This window comes from Balearica regulorum, chromosome 1, assembly GCF_011004875.1.
Source record: "Balearica regulorum gibbericeps isolate bBalReg1 chromosome 1, bBalReg1.pri, whole genome shotgun sequence".
In the NCBI taxonomy this organism is placed as follows: domain Eukaryota; kingdom Metazoa; phylum Chordata; class Aves; order Gruiformes; family Gruidae; genus Balearica; species Balearica regulorum.
In genome coordinates, this window is record NC_046184.1 from 68,328,871 (window position 1) to 68,345,117 (window position 16,247).

General features: G+C 39.5%; 1 protein-coding gene and 1 long non-coding RNA gene across 4 annotated transcripts in view; both read left to right on the forward strand.

The window, feature by feature from the left end:
- The window catches only part of ADIPOR2 (adiponectin receptor 2), a 49,536-nt gene that overhangs the window by 20,034 nt on the left and 13,255 nt on the right, over nucleotides 1-16,247 (forward strand). For all 3 annotated transcript variants that reach the window (XM_075756980.1, XM_075756961.1, XM_075756972.1), the window contains one exon: nucleotides 6,072-6,307. In XM_075756980.1, coding sequence (XP_075613095.1) covers nucleotides 6,140-6,307 — 168 coding nt within the window. In that variant the 5' untranslated portion in view covers nucleotides 6,072-6,139. The remainder of the gene's footprint in view (nucleotides 1-6,071; nucleotides 6,308-16,247) is intronic.
- Nucleotides 6,375-11,945, forward strand: LOC142602379 (uncharacterized). The gene is made up of 2 exons (XR_012836159.1): nucleotides 6,375-9,030; nucleotides 9,645-11,945. It is a non-coding gene; the product is annotated as an uncharacterized LOC142602379 (long non-coding RNA).

Here is a 16,247-nt window from a genome sequence, read left to right on the forward strand (position 1 = left end):
ATCCAGTCTAACAACCGGACATTGTGCGCTGGGGGTGGGCCAACCTCTGACATAACGCTTAACCCAGTTACAAAACTGGGGTCCAATTTGCAGTACAAATTGGACAAATGTAACAATGTAATGGGATCCTCTGAAATGGAAGCATTTCATTAATGTAGGCAAGCTGCTGGCTTGTTCCCTTTCTTTGGATCCAAATGCTTCAGAATGTGCTTGATTGTTTGCCTCTGCAGCATGCTGTGAAATAGCTTAGGCTGAAGTGTCCAGTGACAGTTTACAAGTTACAAAGCTTTTTGGCCACTGACCCTCGGCAGGAGTCTAATCTTTGTTTTGTAGATGTCTCTTTATCTGGGGAACCTACATCTAAGAGAAGAGGGCCTGGATTGCTTCCTCATTGTTCCTCATTGTTAAAGATGACCTCCAAAGAATTTTTACAGCCTGATTCATACTTTTGCTTTAGGGTACATTGAAAAAACAAGGTTTTCTGTGATTTTCTTCTTTCCCCTGATCATACATACCCTTGTTTGCTTTTTTTTTTTGACTGTAGTTTTGGAGAATATTTGAAATGTGGCTGTGGATGTTTAACTCCTTAATTGAAAAAGACAGCTCAATCATTGAAAGACTTTAAGGGGAAAAAAAAAAGATAAAAATACCTTATTTCAACTTATACTCTTGAACCTTTCATTATTACTGTTTTGTTAACATTTTAGTTGTGGCCCCTTCTAACTTAGGGACAATTCACAAATCTACTTAAAATGTATGGATTTCTCATCTCTTCTGCTTTGTTTTATGCATAATGAAAAAAGCAGCTGAGCAGTGGATATCCCATATAGTCAATAAGTGACCCAACATGGGTTAGCTAGGCTACATGTATGTGTGATGCTTAACAGCATTCTTGAGTGACACAGTGCTTGCTGTCCGACTTCCTCTTCCTCTTTCCCTTACCCAAACTATATATGCCTGTCTTGTATTGGCGCTGGTGCTTGCCTAATTTCCCTGGTAAATAGACCAGCGTGTCACATATGCAGTAAGTCAAAGATGACCACCTTCCCCCCCAAAAAAAAATCCCAAAGCATAAAACCCAACATCTTGCCAACAGCTTGCTGTTGATGAACTCAATTGAGCATCAGTTCTGGTGCTAGGGAATAAGGGAGCCAGATGGGTGATAGGGTGATGCCAATGTCATCTGAGAATAGTTTAAGCTTTTGTGTGATGTCACTGAATACTGTTGGTGTTATTATACCATTTGGGAGGGACTACTTGTGACAGAACCTCCCTGCTGGAAGATAGTAGTAGAAATACAACATGCCAAGAAAGCTACATTTTGGTTAATATACCTTATTTCAGTCAAGGTAGCCAGAATCAACTATTTTATAGGCAAAAAATCCCCTCCATCACTCTGTGTAAGCTGTGTTCTTATCACAATCAGTCTGCCCATGGGTTGTATAGGAAGTGCTTTGCCATTTGTACCTGTGCTAACAGCTCCGGAAATGGACTTGTGCCTATTTTGTCACTAAGGCCTAGTCTAAACAACTTTGGATTTGGTAAATTCATTCAACCCATAGGTGGTTTACTGTTCAATGAGCTTTGTCATTTTGCTGGCATGGATGTAGCTAGCCAGCTAGTGATGCTGTTGTAGCTGTTATGGTACATGGATGCTGGCAAGGCAAAGTTTGCAGATTGAGATAGTATCTCTTACAAGACTTTTCAGGCACTCGAGCCCTTCATTAAACAGTAATGAATGTTCTGAGAAATGATATAGCCTGAAATTTTCATGATGACCTTTTGTTCTTTTGATAACTAAGGTCTGTTAGGGAGAATGAGCTAATCTTATGAAGATTCATCCAGTGTGTATACATTGCTTATGCTAGTTGAATGGAGGCTTTGAAGAGGATTATCAAGGAAAGAGCATACAGTGGATACCATTGCCCTCCTTGAACAGGAAAGTTTCTATCCGAAAGGCTGTTGGATCAATGAGAGGGGATGGGAGGGTGATGTAATTTTCATTTTTCTTCCAAATACCGGCCACAGACAGAATGAAATACCTTTGAAGGGATCATTCTTGTGCTGCTTATAGGAGAACCATACTGAGAAGAGTTGAATGCTAGAGAGATTGCTTTGCTTAGGGGTAGTGGGAGGTAGTCTGACTATCCAGGACTGTGTTTTATCCTAAAAAGGGAGTAACAGATCTCTGAAATTTAACTACTAACACTACTCTTAGGGTGCTTTCTTTGTTTTGCTACCATGTGGCATTGTTTAGCTTAGGGAGAAAATGCATCCTCATGGCAGGTGAATTCTGGGAGGTTAGAAGGGCTGTATCACTTATCCTGGGGAATATCCAGGAAGGTTGTGCAAAGAATAGTAGCATTATCCTGTGGTGCTTAAGTTTGTGTAACTACTCTTTCCTTATCTTGAGCAGTGAAGCAGTGTCCTAAATATGCTGTAATTGTGGACGTTGACTCCTCTGACATTGCACAATTGCAGTGAACTGCTGAAATAGTATTGCCTTCCTATTCTGTTTTTGGAAAGATGATGAGTGTCTGTCTACAGCCTGAAACTGGTACTGACGCCCCTTGCTGTGGGGCTGACTTCTGAACTGGGCTGGAGTGAGCAGCTGGGAGTGATGACCGTGTAGATTGGGTGGTGGCAGCAGTGTATTAAGTTGACTAATGGTGTGCTATGTTTTGTGTTTATAGGCTGTTTAGAACTGTGATAATATTAAAAGTTTTCTGTATTAGAAGTTTTTTTGTATAAAAAAACCAAAACAAACTCTGTGGATGCTTCTCAGCTGATTTTAAACACAGCAGGAACTCACTGATTGATCTAGATGCTAATATTATGCTTATTATATATGCAATCATTAAGTAGATTTCTGTTATACATGGCAACTTCCTTTTTAAATGGAAGCTAATTTTAATGAAACCTTTTAGTTTGTATGCTACGAAAAGTTAAAGGATTTATATATAAGATTTATAATCTCAGTGAAACACAAAACAATCTCTTCTAAGGCTTCAAGTGTTCTATAGCTTTCCATTTTCTAGTTTTTTGTTTTCATGAACTGCCTAGTTTTAGAGACAGAGTGGGGCAGTAAGTCTCTTCACAATGTTTCAACCATCATCTTCCGGCTAGATGCTACTGACCATACTTAGACTTCCTATTTTCTTAGGAAAAGGTCACCCTAGTCATTCAAACCCTTCTCTGAACTGTGGAGTCATAGAAACTTTATAATAGAAAGGAAAGACCATCTATGCCTGTCCTGTTCATAATCTCAGACTGCTTTCTTTCACTTGTGAACAAATAGTTCTGGCTATTAGCACTTTGCTGTTGGCAACTCCATGTTGCATTTAGGCATATGTTTTTGGCTTTTGCAGTAGATTTTTCAAAAGGATTAAAAACCAGTAGCTATGCTTTTGGACTATCTTTTGGCTGCCTACCTTTGCAGGCTCAGTAGGGGCAAGCATATGCAGCACTGAAAGGATTCTGCATGAAGGGCAACATGGAAGCATCTTAGTTCATTGAGTAATTCCACTGTAATTTCAAGAAACAATGACTTCTATTTTTGCAGAGTTCTAAAGTTCAACTCCACTGCTGAATACTAATCTCACTCGCTGGAGGTGAAATGCATCTTTTATTTTTAACCGTAGTGATTGCTTGGCAGTGAGTGCTAGTGAAGTAAATCTTCAAGGCCTGATTTAAGAAGTCTCTTGGCATTCTTGTATCTCCTTGTATTAGAAGAACCTTTTGCAAGCATCTTGGCCAAATGTGGTTAAGCCTGTTGCTGATTATTACTGTGTCTCTTTGAGTGTTACTCCCACAATGTCATAGAGGTGATGTAAGGACATGCTCTTAGGCAATATGGCAGGTGATGCAGCACACAATAGCAATTCTATTGCTTACAGCTTGTAGAAAGAAAAACTAGTAAAACTTGCTGGTTAAATGTCTAATGCAAATTAAACAATCTGTGAAACTAACTGTGGCTGTTTCAACTAACTACCTGTTTGAAATGTGTGGAATATCAGGTAGGGGTGTCTGCATGTGTATTTGTAACTTGTTTACAAACAGCTACTCTGCTTACTTGCAATTTTTTTGTTTTAGCTACAGCTTCAAATTGGTACAGCGTACTGCACTGAAATTAGTCTCTCCTAAGTTGCCTTTTAAATTAAGACACCCATAATTTTAAACTGCAGTTCCTTGCATACTTTTTTCTTTCTTCCCTAGATCAGTTTTGCCAAATGGCAATGTGACAATGTCTTCATGTTTCTCTCACAAAAATAGAATTGTAATTTGATTGTTTGAAATACGACAAAACCAGTGAAGATTTCAGTTGTTCTGTGGCTTTCTAAATATTTGCTCTTGGTCTTAAAATCCACTTGCTCAACTTCTTCATTGGGCTTCATGTGTAATGTTGTTAAACCTTGGCTTAATTCTCATGGGACAACGATAGTCTTGTGGCTCTTGTGTTTACCAAGTAAACAGCTGTGGCTATTTTAAATGTTACTTCTCAGATGGAGGTTGCTGACCCTGTAGTGCAGTTAGCAGGAAGGTGGGCATACCATCTGCACTGCTGTCATATTGTAAACTTTCCTTCTTGGGTGATTAAAGCAGCGTGCCATACTGAACTCAGACAACTGAGGTACAATTTAGTTCTGCAGTGTCTGTTACCTGCTCATTAGCGGCTCGCCCCTCTGGGGATTGCCAGGCAACTGAGGGGATATAATATTACAAACTGCTGCAGCAAAATTAACTATGGCACATTTGTCAGAGCTGAGAATTATCTTGCACTGACCATATATAAATGAGATTAGTCCCTGTAAGGAAGGAGTGCATTATTTATTGGCTTTTTGGAGGTGACATTTTATTAGAAGATTGCCAATATCAATTCCCCATTTTATATTTTTAATTTGCCCTCCTACATTATGATGAAGTTCAGCATCTTTTATTGGGCACTAAAATTCCAATCTAATTATGTACCCTGGCAAGTTAAAACTTATTAGATGGGTTATCTTAATGTTATGTGTTAGTCACATCCAAGTACTTAGATGTTACAGTAATAGAATGACACCAAGTGATTAGTACAAAACGAATAGATTCTCATTCACAGTGATTCTGAAGCCTCAGCTGAGCGCTAAGTCATTCTGATGGCTTCTGGCAGTCTGATTTCGAAGTGCTCTGGTTGTTGCGCTTCCCGTGGCAAACAGGTATCTCTTCACCGGCTATTGAAGTGACCACCACACATAAATAGGTAACCAATCATCCTCTTGGTTGAGGGCTCAGATTAACAGGTTGTTATTAGGTAATTTTCTGCAAATTTAATCTTTAGCATCTTGAGTTAAATTTACCCCAAATCCTTTTTGCAGTGTTATAAGTGTAAAATATAGTTGCTTTTCTGAGTAGAAAGGATGGGTTTATAGTTTCCTGGGGGGGATTATCTGATTCTGATTGCTGGGATGGAATGAATGGTGTTTAAATCTGTCTGGTCTAATTCCTTATATGAGTACAGGTACAGACCCATTGCAAGCAGTAATTGTGAACATGTTAATTGAAGCAAGGGAAACACAGTCACTGTGTGTACTACTACCCTCCTTGCAGTCTGTCTAAAGTGAGTTGCTGCTTGAGCTCTGCTTGCTTGCTACTACCTGAGCAGCTGTACCAGTCCTTGGTGTCCTAGTTTTGGTGAAACCTAGCCCAGATGATTGACCTTCATGCCCACAAAAAGCTGATAATTACAGAGTGCCTGTGATAACTAGTTTCTTTGTAAATAGTATTAACAGCCCAGTGTTAAAAATTTATAAAATCATCGCCGTGCTTTTGTGAATTTAGTTTTATGGAGCTCACTTTCTATAATCTGTCAAAGTTGTGTTTAACTTGCGATAGAACACAAAAGTATTAGTGGTCACAAGATGAGAATTCATTGTCCAGCATGTAGAAGTCTATATAATTGATCCTGGGGGAGTTTGAGCACGTACAAAAGCAGGTGTCATAGCTGTTTGGTGGTTTTTAAGCATCCTCTTCTTCCAACCAACTCTTACACTCATCTTTTTAACTTCAGTTTATACAAACTGTTTGTCTTTCAGAGCCAACACATAATCAGCCAAATCGAACCAAGAGGAGGCAGAATATTTGAGAAGGCTCCCAGCATCTCATGAATGAACTAACGGAACTCGATAATGCTGGTTCTCCAGAGCCAGGTCTACGGCTCAGAAAAGGACACATGTCTGACACTGCAACAACACAGGCAGCCTTTGAAGAGGACAGCTCTGAGCAGAGGCTTCTTTTAGTGAAGCCGCCTCTGTCTTCTGACCAGGAAGATGTAAGTTATATGATTATCTGTTAGGTTTGCTAGGAAAAATGAGTTTTGATGTAAGTGCTTCAGTGCTTGAAATAAGTTCCAGAAATGTGAACTGTGAGCCTGCAGCCTCTTTATGCCTGCTAAATAATTGTAATAAAACCAGGAAGTTGCCAGAAATATTCAGTTGACTGTATGGGAACTTGGGTGACAAGATGGGGCATAAGTGTAAGTTTACCAGCTTTATATTTTTTTATTCCCTCCTCAAAGAAATGGGATTTGTATTGGTTTGCTCTCTGGTGAGACTCTGCTCATATCAAAACATTTTTATTCTGTAAATTCCAGTTAATTGTAAGTGAAAGGAAAAGATATATTGACTCTGGTTGAATGTAATCTGAACCTTGACTAATTGCTGTTGTCTTAGATATTAGGACAGAAAAATCTGTTTGTGAGCATTCTTGTTGGAAGAATGGCTGTACTAGACTAGACCAAACTTCCACAGTGCACGATGTCGTGCCTCAAACAGTAGCCAGTAACAGACTCATAAGGAAGAGGAGTACAAGGATGGGGAAGCATTTTCCCAGCCTTTAGTAATTGGTGGCTCGCAGATTTCCTGAGCCAGTGGCAATGTTTTTGAATTTTTTGGTGCGTGAGCCTTTGAATTTTAGCAGCCACAACATCCTGTGGAAAGGTGTCCCACAGCTTAATTAGATGTTGTACACAGGTGATATCTCCAAGCTTTGGACAAAATACCTTCTGGTTAGAGAGTTTCAGAATTGTAATTAATGCTTCTCCCAGGATATATACAGATGGGTATCAGCACAGTTAAGTGGAATAGGCATTCAGCTTAGGCTCATCATTAAATTTATCACGGCTTAATGAGTTTACTATATCGGCTCAGTTACAGGAACTGTGTGGTTTTAGCCAGCAGCAAAAACATGCTGATGCTACTTAACATAGCCTTCAATGCAGGAGAGTTGGGCTGTTGCTGTAATTGCATTTGCCACAGATTCTGGGTGTGTGCATGGACCATTGTCATGGTTCAGCTGACATAAGAATCTGTATTAGGCTGTCTTATCTTAATTAGTTTGAGCTGTTACTGAATTTAGTTTCAAGTGTTCTTGTTCTGACTTCTCATTACAGGTATTTGTGGCTCATAAGCCAAGCCAATGAACTGTAAGTTGTACACTGCTAAAAATTCTACAGGACATTCTCAGCATCGTGGTAACAGGAAATACCCAGAGTCTTTTTGCTTTATATGGAAGGTCATAAAGCATGTGTATAAGGTGCAAAGTGTTAGCCAGTAGCTGAATTTGCTAAGGTTAGAAAAAAGAAAAGTTGAGTTTTACTAGCAGATATTTTGAACATACGTGTATTTATCTGACAGTGTGTTTGGGATTATCTTTTTTGAAGGCTGTTTTCATTCTTGTCTCTGACTTTCCTGGTTGAATAATGTGAGTTACCTGTTCTCTGCAGATGGAATAGCCAAAGTAAAAGCCCATAACTGATTATGGCCTATAATTCTCTCTGTGCATTTGCTTAGCTAAATAGAAGTTACTTGGAGGAGTTAAAGTGTTTACTTTTAGAATTTTGGAAATAAAATGGTTAAAGTACTCTCATTCTCTCCTCTGTTTTTTCAGGCACTCTTAGCATGTGTTAGTTCTTTTTCTGTTTGTTTGCTTTCATTCTTATGACAAAAGTGTTTCTTTGTTTTGGCTCACTACAAATATTTAGCCTTTTTGTATTTGATGCCTTTTCTCTTTCCCAGTCTCCTAAAATGCTGCCACAGAAATTTGTTTTTGCCATTTGGGCCTTGCTGTTCTGTCTTGAACTATATCACTTTCTGTCTTATATGGCCTCCTGCTTTCTTGACTTTTTTTCAGCCTAAACTTTTATTCCTGTCTTCTGTGATTTCTTGTTTTTAATACTGTGATAGCTTTACTTTTTTTTTTCTTAAAAGGTTGAATAATTGATGCTTCAGATGGAGCATCCCAAAACACTCTGCTGTCAAAAGTACCAATATTAGCTTGTCAAATGGCCTTTATTATGTGACATACTGCAGTGTTCTAAATAATCTGGAAAAAACATTACGCTGTATATCTTCTTCTGTCTTGTATAAGCCTCAGCACAGCTGTTACTCAAATGCCAGCTAGGATTCGCTTTTTTGCTCTACTGTACATTCTAGCTATGTGCAACTGCCTCAGTAGAGATGCCTTACTATTCAAAAACATGATTTTCCTCTGCTTTTGAAGAGACTCTTGTTTAGATAACAGTAATATAAGGTTATTGTTCTTCTGTAGATGGCAATAGTACTCAGGTACACAAGCTAAACATAGCCTTATAAAAGGACTCAAGTAGTGCCTGCTACATTAGTATTATAATGGCTAAATGCAACCATGTTGATGCTCACAGTAACAATCAAGAAATTCTTACGTGGGAGAAGGAAAGTGGATGAGAGCTATATAGTGTCTTAATGGTAGAACAACCATGGTCATTTAATGTGCTTTTAAATGCTTCTACTTGAATATCATAATATAGATGCATTCTAATAGATATGATACTTCCCCAAAATTTATTGGGCCTAAGACTTGAGGTATTAGTGTAAAAATGTGTGTATCTTTATCCTCTGATATTGCATTGTTTACTTGTTGCCTCCTATTACACTATTTATATGATTGCAGCTCCTTTAATTATATAAAATCTGCCTCAAGCTCTCCTATACAAGATTCTTTTCCCTCTGCCTACTTGTATATCCATGTTGTGGTTTTACCCCAGCTGGCAGCTGAGCACCACACAGCCGCTTGCTCACTCCCCCCCCTATTGGGATGGGGGGAGAGAATCAGAAGAGTTAAAGTGAGAAAACTTGTTGGTTGAGATAAAGACAGTTTAATAGGTAAAGCAAAAGCCGCGCGCACAAGCAAAGCAAGGAATTCATTCCCCACTTCCCATGGGCAGGCAGGTGTTCAGCCATCCCCAGGAAAGCAGGGCTCTGTCACACGTAACAGTTACTTGGGAAGACAAATGCCATCGCTCCAAACGCCGCTGCCGCCGTCCCCTCTGTCGTCCCCCAAGCTCCTTGTAAACTGAGCATGATGTCATACGGTATGGAATATCCCTTTGGTCAGTTTGGGTCACCTGTCCTGTCTGTGTCTCCTCCCAACTTCTTGTGCACCCCCAGCCATCTCGCTGGCAGGGCAGTGCAAGAAGCAGAAAAGGCCTTGGTCCCGTGTAAACACTGCTCAACAATAAGTCCATATAACAAAAACATCTCTATATTATCAATGCTGTCTCCAGCACAAATCCAAAACATATCCCCACGCTAGCTACTATGAAGAAAATCAACCCTCTCAGCTGAAACCAGGACAATCCACTTTCTGCTCTACTTGTAGGAGGAAGCAGTCTGAGCTCTTAAGAGGTAGTAGTTATTTTTGATGAATTATTTTAATAGCCTTTTCTAAGGAGGTGTGTGGAAGCATACCATTATTCAGAATTATTTTCCATCTCCCTCACAGCTTTCACTGTATACTATGTATTTCTGATTTTGATGGGCCAAAATATGTGCAGATAAGGCATTTTTCAGCAGGTGCTTCCCTTCTAGCCTTTGGGACAATCTCTTCTCATCTCTTAGTGTTTCTGTGTCTCAACTACCTTTATTTCCAGAAGTGATAGTTCCTAAAGAAATCTCTTTGACTTTAAGCTGACACAATCAAATGTATGTGACTTCTTATAACCTGATGAACGGGCTCCTTATGCAGCTCTAAAAACCTGCGCTTGACTCTTTCCTCTTTTACTTTAACCTGTCAGTGAAAGGAGGTAAACAAAAGAACCATTTCCTTTGCCTTTATTCCAATCATTGGGCTTTAATGGTCCTGAATGATGATTCCTTTCATGCGGTTGAGCTGTGTGGCACTGAAATGCACCCATGAAGCGGAGACCTGTTGCTCTGAAGTGTTTGATAACATACAGTAAGGGTTTGGGAGGAGGTGTGAGTAATTCTCAAGTCCTCTGAATGGACAGAAGAAATCTGGGCAAATACTCATCTGGATTGCTTCTCAGGAAGCGTGGATTTTGACTTCAAGTGGAACTTGCTTGACCTCTAATAATTTTCATGATACCTGCATGTGACTACAAGAATCTTTCTGGAGCATAAATACCAAAGTGACTTAAAGGAGGGAGATAGAAGGATGTAACAGATTTTCAGGTACAAAAGAAAAGTTTTAGAATAATTGGAAGACAAGCAAATGACTCAAGGCTTTTAATTTGAATCATAGAACTTACTCAGAGCCTTTTCTGTTACAGAAGCCTGTATGTGTTACCTGTAAAACCAGACTACAAACATAGTTTTTGTATTGACAGAAGGGTGTGTGTAAATTAATGGAATTGTAGACTTGTGCTTATGGTGCATGCTGTCTGAGTGAAGAAGATTTATGTGAAGTCTCGAAGGCCAAAGGTAGACATTTGAGCCTTAAGAATAGTCTTTCTGGAGCTGATAATTGTAAATTTTGATTGTCTTAAATTTTTTTCTTTATAGATTTACTTGCAAGTTTCTTGCTCAGCTTGAAACCATTTAGCTTTATTTTGAATCTAGCACTTTACTTTTGGTACTTGGCGTTATGCTTAAAAGCTCAGCATCTGCTTCTGTATTTGCCTTCTTCCTGCATTGCATTATAGGTTTTGTTGGTAGAGATTGTCTTCTGAGTGTATATGGGAGAGGCCTGGCATAACAGAATTTGAGGTCCCACCAAAACACATTTGCTTTAAAGCAGATTATCTTCAAAATTTGTTGTTCTGTAGACTTCTTCATCACCTCTTCCTTTCCTCCATTTTTGCAACTCTTGGGAAAGAATGTTATTTTCTTGAAAGCATGTGAATTGGTATTTTGCTTCACATCAAAAGATCTTAATATCTGAATTTCTCCCTCACTTGCTGTTCTAAGCACTGGAAGTAATGCATATTTTACTCTGACTGCTAGTCACTGAAGTAAGTGCTTGAACCTAGTATCTTTCCCAACAGATAGGCTTTTTTTTTTGTACAGCAAAGCATTGTTGGATACACAGAACAGAGTATCTCCAAGTATTCCCACTTAGACATTTCACGTCTTTGGACTGTTTATGGAGATGGTTTCTGGGCTCCACAGGCTTGAGTTGGATGCTGATGCATCCTTCACTGACTGCTGTTGTGTCTGGTTTATTAACAGGCTTTTAGACCTTGAACGTCTGCAGAAAAGACAGAAACTGGTGACCTTGTCAACCAGAAGTAGACGGTATTTCACCCAAAAAGCTGGTAACATGTGGGAAATGGCCATGTCTCTGTGTCTGCCCTGTCTCCCAGAAAACTCTCATGTGATTAACACAAAAGTTGTAATAGGTTATGGCTTGTTGAACTGCAGCTGGGTTCAACTGTCTCCTATTAGTCTGGAGAGTCTTAGCTCTTTGACAGGGGAAGCTGAATTTGCTGCCTGCCAGCTAGTTTTGTAACCATTGCTTGCTGTGCTGTGTGTTGAAAATAGGAGAGGGAGGGAGTGGTTTTGTTTATAATTCACTGGCAGAACTGTTTCCCTGGGCAAGGGTTAGATTCTACAGTTTTTGCCTTTGTTCTCCTGGAGATTGTATCTGCCTGATTTGGGCAGCAATGGGGGATGTGACAGCCTTTCACAGTGATATAAAATATAGTGTTGTACTGGTGGGTTAACTTGCATCTTCCTCCACCTGTTTTAGATTGATTGACTCTGCTCTTAAGTTCTGCAGTATGCTTTCGGTCTATCTTTGCTTATTTTTTTAACAGAACACTTTTTCTGTAAGCCCAGCATGCTTGTTGTCTTAGGAGCAGAAAATGGCACATGAGAATCTTCTGTAGGATCATAGTATATATATCCTGAATTGGAAGGGACCCATGAGGATCATTGAGTCCAACTCCTGGTTCCACACAGGACCAGCCAAATCAGAGCATATGACTGAGAGTGTTACCCAGATGCTTCTTGAACTCAGTCAAGCTTGGTGCTGTGACCACTTCCCTGGGGAGCCTGTTCCAGTACCCAACCACCCTCTCAGTGAAGAACCTTTTCCTGATACCCAACCTAAACCTTCCCCGTTGCAGCTTCATTCCGTTCCCATGGGTTCTATCACTGGTCACCAGAGGGAGGAGATCAGCACCTGCCCCTTAACTCCCCCTCGTGAGGAAGCTGTAGGCTGCGATGAGGTCTCCCCTCTGTCTCCTTTTCTCTAGGCTGAACAAACCAAGGGACTTCAGCCTTTCTTCATATGTCTTCCCCTCTAGACCCTTCACCATCTTTGTTGCCCTCCTTTGGACACTCTCCAATAGTTTTGTGTCCTTTTTGTACTGTGGTGCCCAAAACTGCACGTAGTACTCAAGGTGAGGGTGCACCAGTGCAGTGTAGAGTGGGACAAACGCTTCCCTAGACCGGCTAGCAATGCCGTGCTTGATGCACCCCAGGATATGATTGGCATTCTGTAGTAGAAGCAATTTTGACAGATTTTTTTCCCTAAAGCGTACTGATGAGCACATATGGACATTGAGATTTTTGGTCCTTGTCAAGCACTGGATATTGACAGAAAATCGGTAGTTGCTACTGCTTAGAGACTCAACAAACCCTTTTAATCTGAAGATATAAGGGAGCTAGTTCTAATAAGGGTGCATTAGCAAGGTTGCTGAAGCCAAAATGTGACTTTGTCCTAGAACTGTTTGCTAAATGAATGTTAAATGTTAGTGCTTGTTTTTAATGAGTGCTAGCAAGCAGTCATCCATGACCAGTTGTATAAAACTATTTCCAAGTGCTATATTGAGTGGACTGTAGCTTTTATAAGAAGGTGACCTGCAAAAGAAAAATACTAAACTCCAGGAACCTTCAAGTACTTAACATTTTGACCAATAGGCTGAAAGGGTCTCTGGCACAGCGCTAATGAAAGACTTTTTTTGGTTGTGTGACAGCACAAACAGCTTTGCACACCCTGCTTGGAGGATGATTGTAGTTCGCCTTTTGAAAACTGTGGTGTGTGTATGTTTACAAGCCTGTCAGATTAAGAGAGAATGTAAACTCTAAATGACAAAGCTGTTATTTTAAAATAACTTGGTATGTGCAGAAGTTAGGGGAGGTCAGGGGAAGTTTTAAGGTGCTGTGCTTGTCCAGCTAATTACTTACAATCAAAAGAACTTAAGCTGATGAAATTCTGAAAAATGTGCAACAGGCTTTTAGGAGAAAGGGCATGGCACCACCTATCACTGCTTTCCCCTTATGAAAGACGGGTTGATAAAAGGTCAGTTGACAGAATGGGCACAGAGGAGTTGCTGAAAAAAGCAATCTGGTTAGCTGAAAAGGATGTTGCAGGACTGCCATTAGAAAAATAGCATCTTTATATTATAGCCTTAAACATATCTTGGCCATTATGCTGAATGCTCTCAAGTTACTGAATCTGGCATGCTGCCCCAAGAAACATTAAATGACTTGAATGTCACTATTAATCATTCATCTGATGAGATCAAGATAAACGAGCAAAAGCTCTAAGTCATGTCTAGACTTTGTGACTTCAGTTTAATATTGGGGATAACAGCGGTATTGTAAATGCAGCAACATATGTTTTCTAACTTGTGTTTTAAGAAGAGAATTGTGTATAAGTACTGAGTCATATAATATCCTACAGCTCGATGTTAATCAAGACATTTGCTTTTTCAGAACTACCTTGCCTGTATTAGTGATTGTTCATACCAAGGCAGAGTTCTGTCAGGACACAGATCAAGACAAGAGTGGGGAAGCATCTGGCAGGACCTGAAGGAAGATACAAGAATATTAGAACAGATTCAGACTGCATCATGCTTTGGAAATTCCTGTGATGGTCACTTTAGGGCACTGGTGGCATCTTGATAGTGAATTGGCATCACAAACAGTTGAGCTTTGAAACATGAGACTTCATTAACTCCAGAGCTTAATGCTATATAGGTATGTGCACGGTCAGTTAGGCCCTCGAGTAACTGTCCAAAAAGGAACCCTAACACAGAAGAGTTTTGCCCTTTCTGCGGTTTAGGAGACTTGTATTGCAGTTACAGGTGTTACTGGTTAATGAAAACTGTCAGATTTCTGAAAGTGCAGTCCTGAAAGCAGCTGGAAGAATACAGCAGCCTATTGAAGTGATCATTAGTTTAAATTCCCTTAATCCATGCCTAGCTAGGTTCTTAAGCTCCTTTCTAACTGATGAACACTATAAAAAGGGGGACTGGGAGTCATTTGGCATCCACTGATACATGTTGAAAAGCAACTTGGCCTTGCACATGATCCACAAAAAGTATTCTGTAGTGGATCTCGGTAAAATGGGAGCTGATGCTCCCTTTGTTTCTGTTGCACTAGCTTGAGCTCCTTAAATCCCTTGGTTACCTGAACCAAGTTTATTATCTATTATTTAATGGGAAGCTCACCTAGCAAAACGGTAGTAATTTTTGCCAGATTAGTACTCGATCAGCTAATGAACCCAAGGATCAGAGGGGTGTCAGAAGCAGTGTAAAGGAAGATGGGGGTGAGGGAGAAGAGGGCTGCTTCTGACAGAGTAAGCTTCTTAGGTTGCTTTATTCAAGTCTGACTTATGTTTCAGTCTACACACTCTAATGAACACAAATTGGTGATGTTTTCTAGCAAATTGCAGTCTGAAGTGATGAACAAGAGCTTGTTTGTCACCTATGCAAGTAGTAGTCATGTGCAAACTCTCAAACTTTCTAGAAATCTTTGAACTGACATCAGGAAACTACAGACCTCTAAGAAACTACACTTTTATCACTCCAGAGAACACAACTTCCTCAAAAGTGGGAAAAGGGTTTATGGAGTCTTTTTCTACTGTTGTGACTTGACTTCTGACAGGCTTTTCCATAGTAAGGGCACTAATAAATTGTATGTCTGTTAACAGATTTGAGAGTGATAGTATAAAAGCTGTTAACAGATGTGAGAAGGATAAGCTGTTGTAGTAGATGAGAGAAGTATATTGCATTTAGTAGAGCAGGTTTTACTGATGTAACAGGGTCTTTGGCTATGAGATACAACTTTTTTGGACTGTATTCAGGCAACAAATTCTTGTACTAAATGTAAACTTTTTAAAAGTTTTGTGCCATTTCTATAAAAGAGTGAGATTTTAATATTAAAATTAACTTATTTAATGATGGACACTGTGCTCTGAGTCTTGCTTTTGGCATTAAAACCTTTTCTATCCCTACCAAAGCACACTCTGAAATTCTTTTTTAGAAGATGATCTGTCCCTGGAAGCATGTTGCTTGGAACTCTGTACAAAGTGGTATGATTAAGTCTAATTTCTACCTCTTTCTTTTACCTTGTCTATCACTTACCACAAAAGAATCTGGAAAACTTCCCAAAATAAAGTGAATATGGATAAACCAGTAAAAGTATTTTCTTCTGGCCATTGTCACTTGTCCTTCAAGTTCAGTTTATTCTTTGGTGCCATTATTCAACTCGGGATGCATTTATACTTATGTTGTACACTTTCCATCTCATCAGGTATCTGTACTATGTTTGTTGGTAGCTTTAACACTTTATGAATTTGCAAAGGGGTAGGATTAAAATTGGAAGGATTGTTTGCATTTCGATAGAATTAAGTGTCCAGATGCTCCACAGTATAAGTATACAGAAGCCGTGATTTCTGATTAGTATGAAAGACTGATTCTATGCATTGCTGCATATGTGCAGCAGAAGAATGACTGTGGCAGCTGATGATTGCCACAAGTTTGCTTGTTACAAGTGAGTGAGGATTTTTATTTCAAGGTATTCTAAAATGTTCTAAAGACTTCATAGAATTATTTAGTCAAAATTTGAGACTTCCTTTAAAAGAAATTGAGTAAATTAGATGATGTAAAAGAACATCTGAAACAGCAGAGTGAAAATCCTTTTGGCCAATGATCTAGAAAGTACAAAGGCAAAAATTATTCTGAAAGCACTTGGTTCAGGATATAC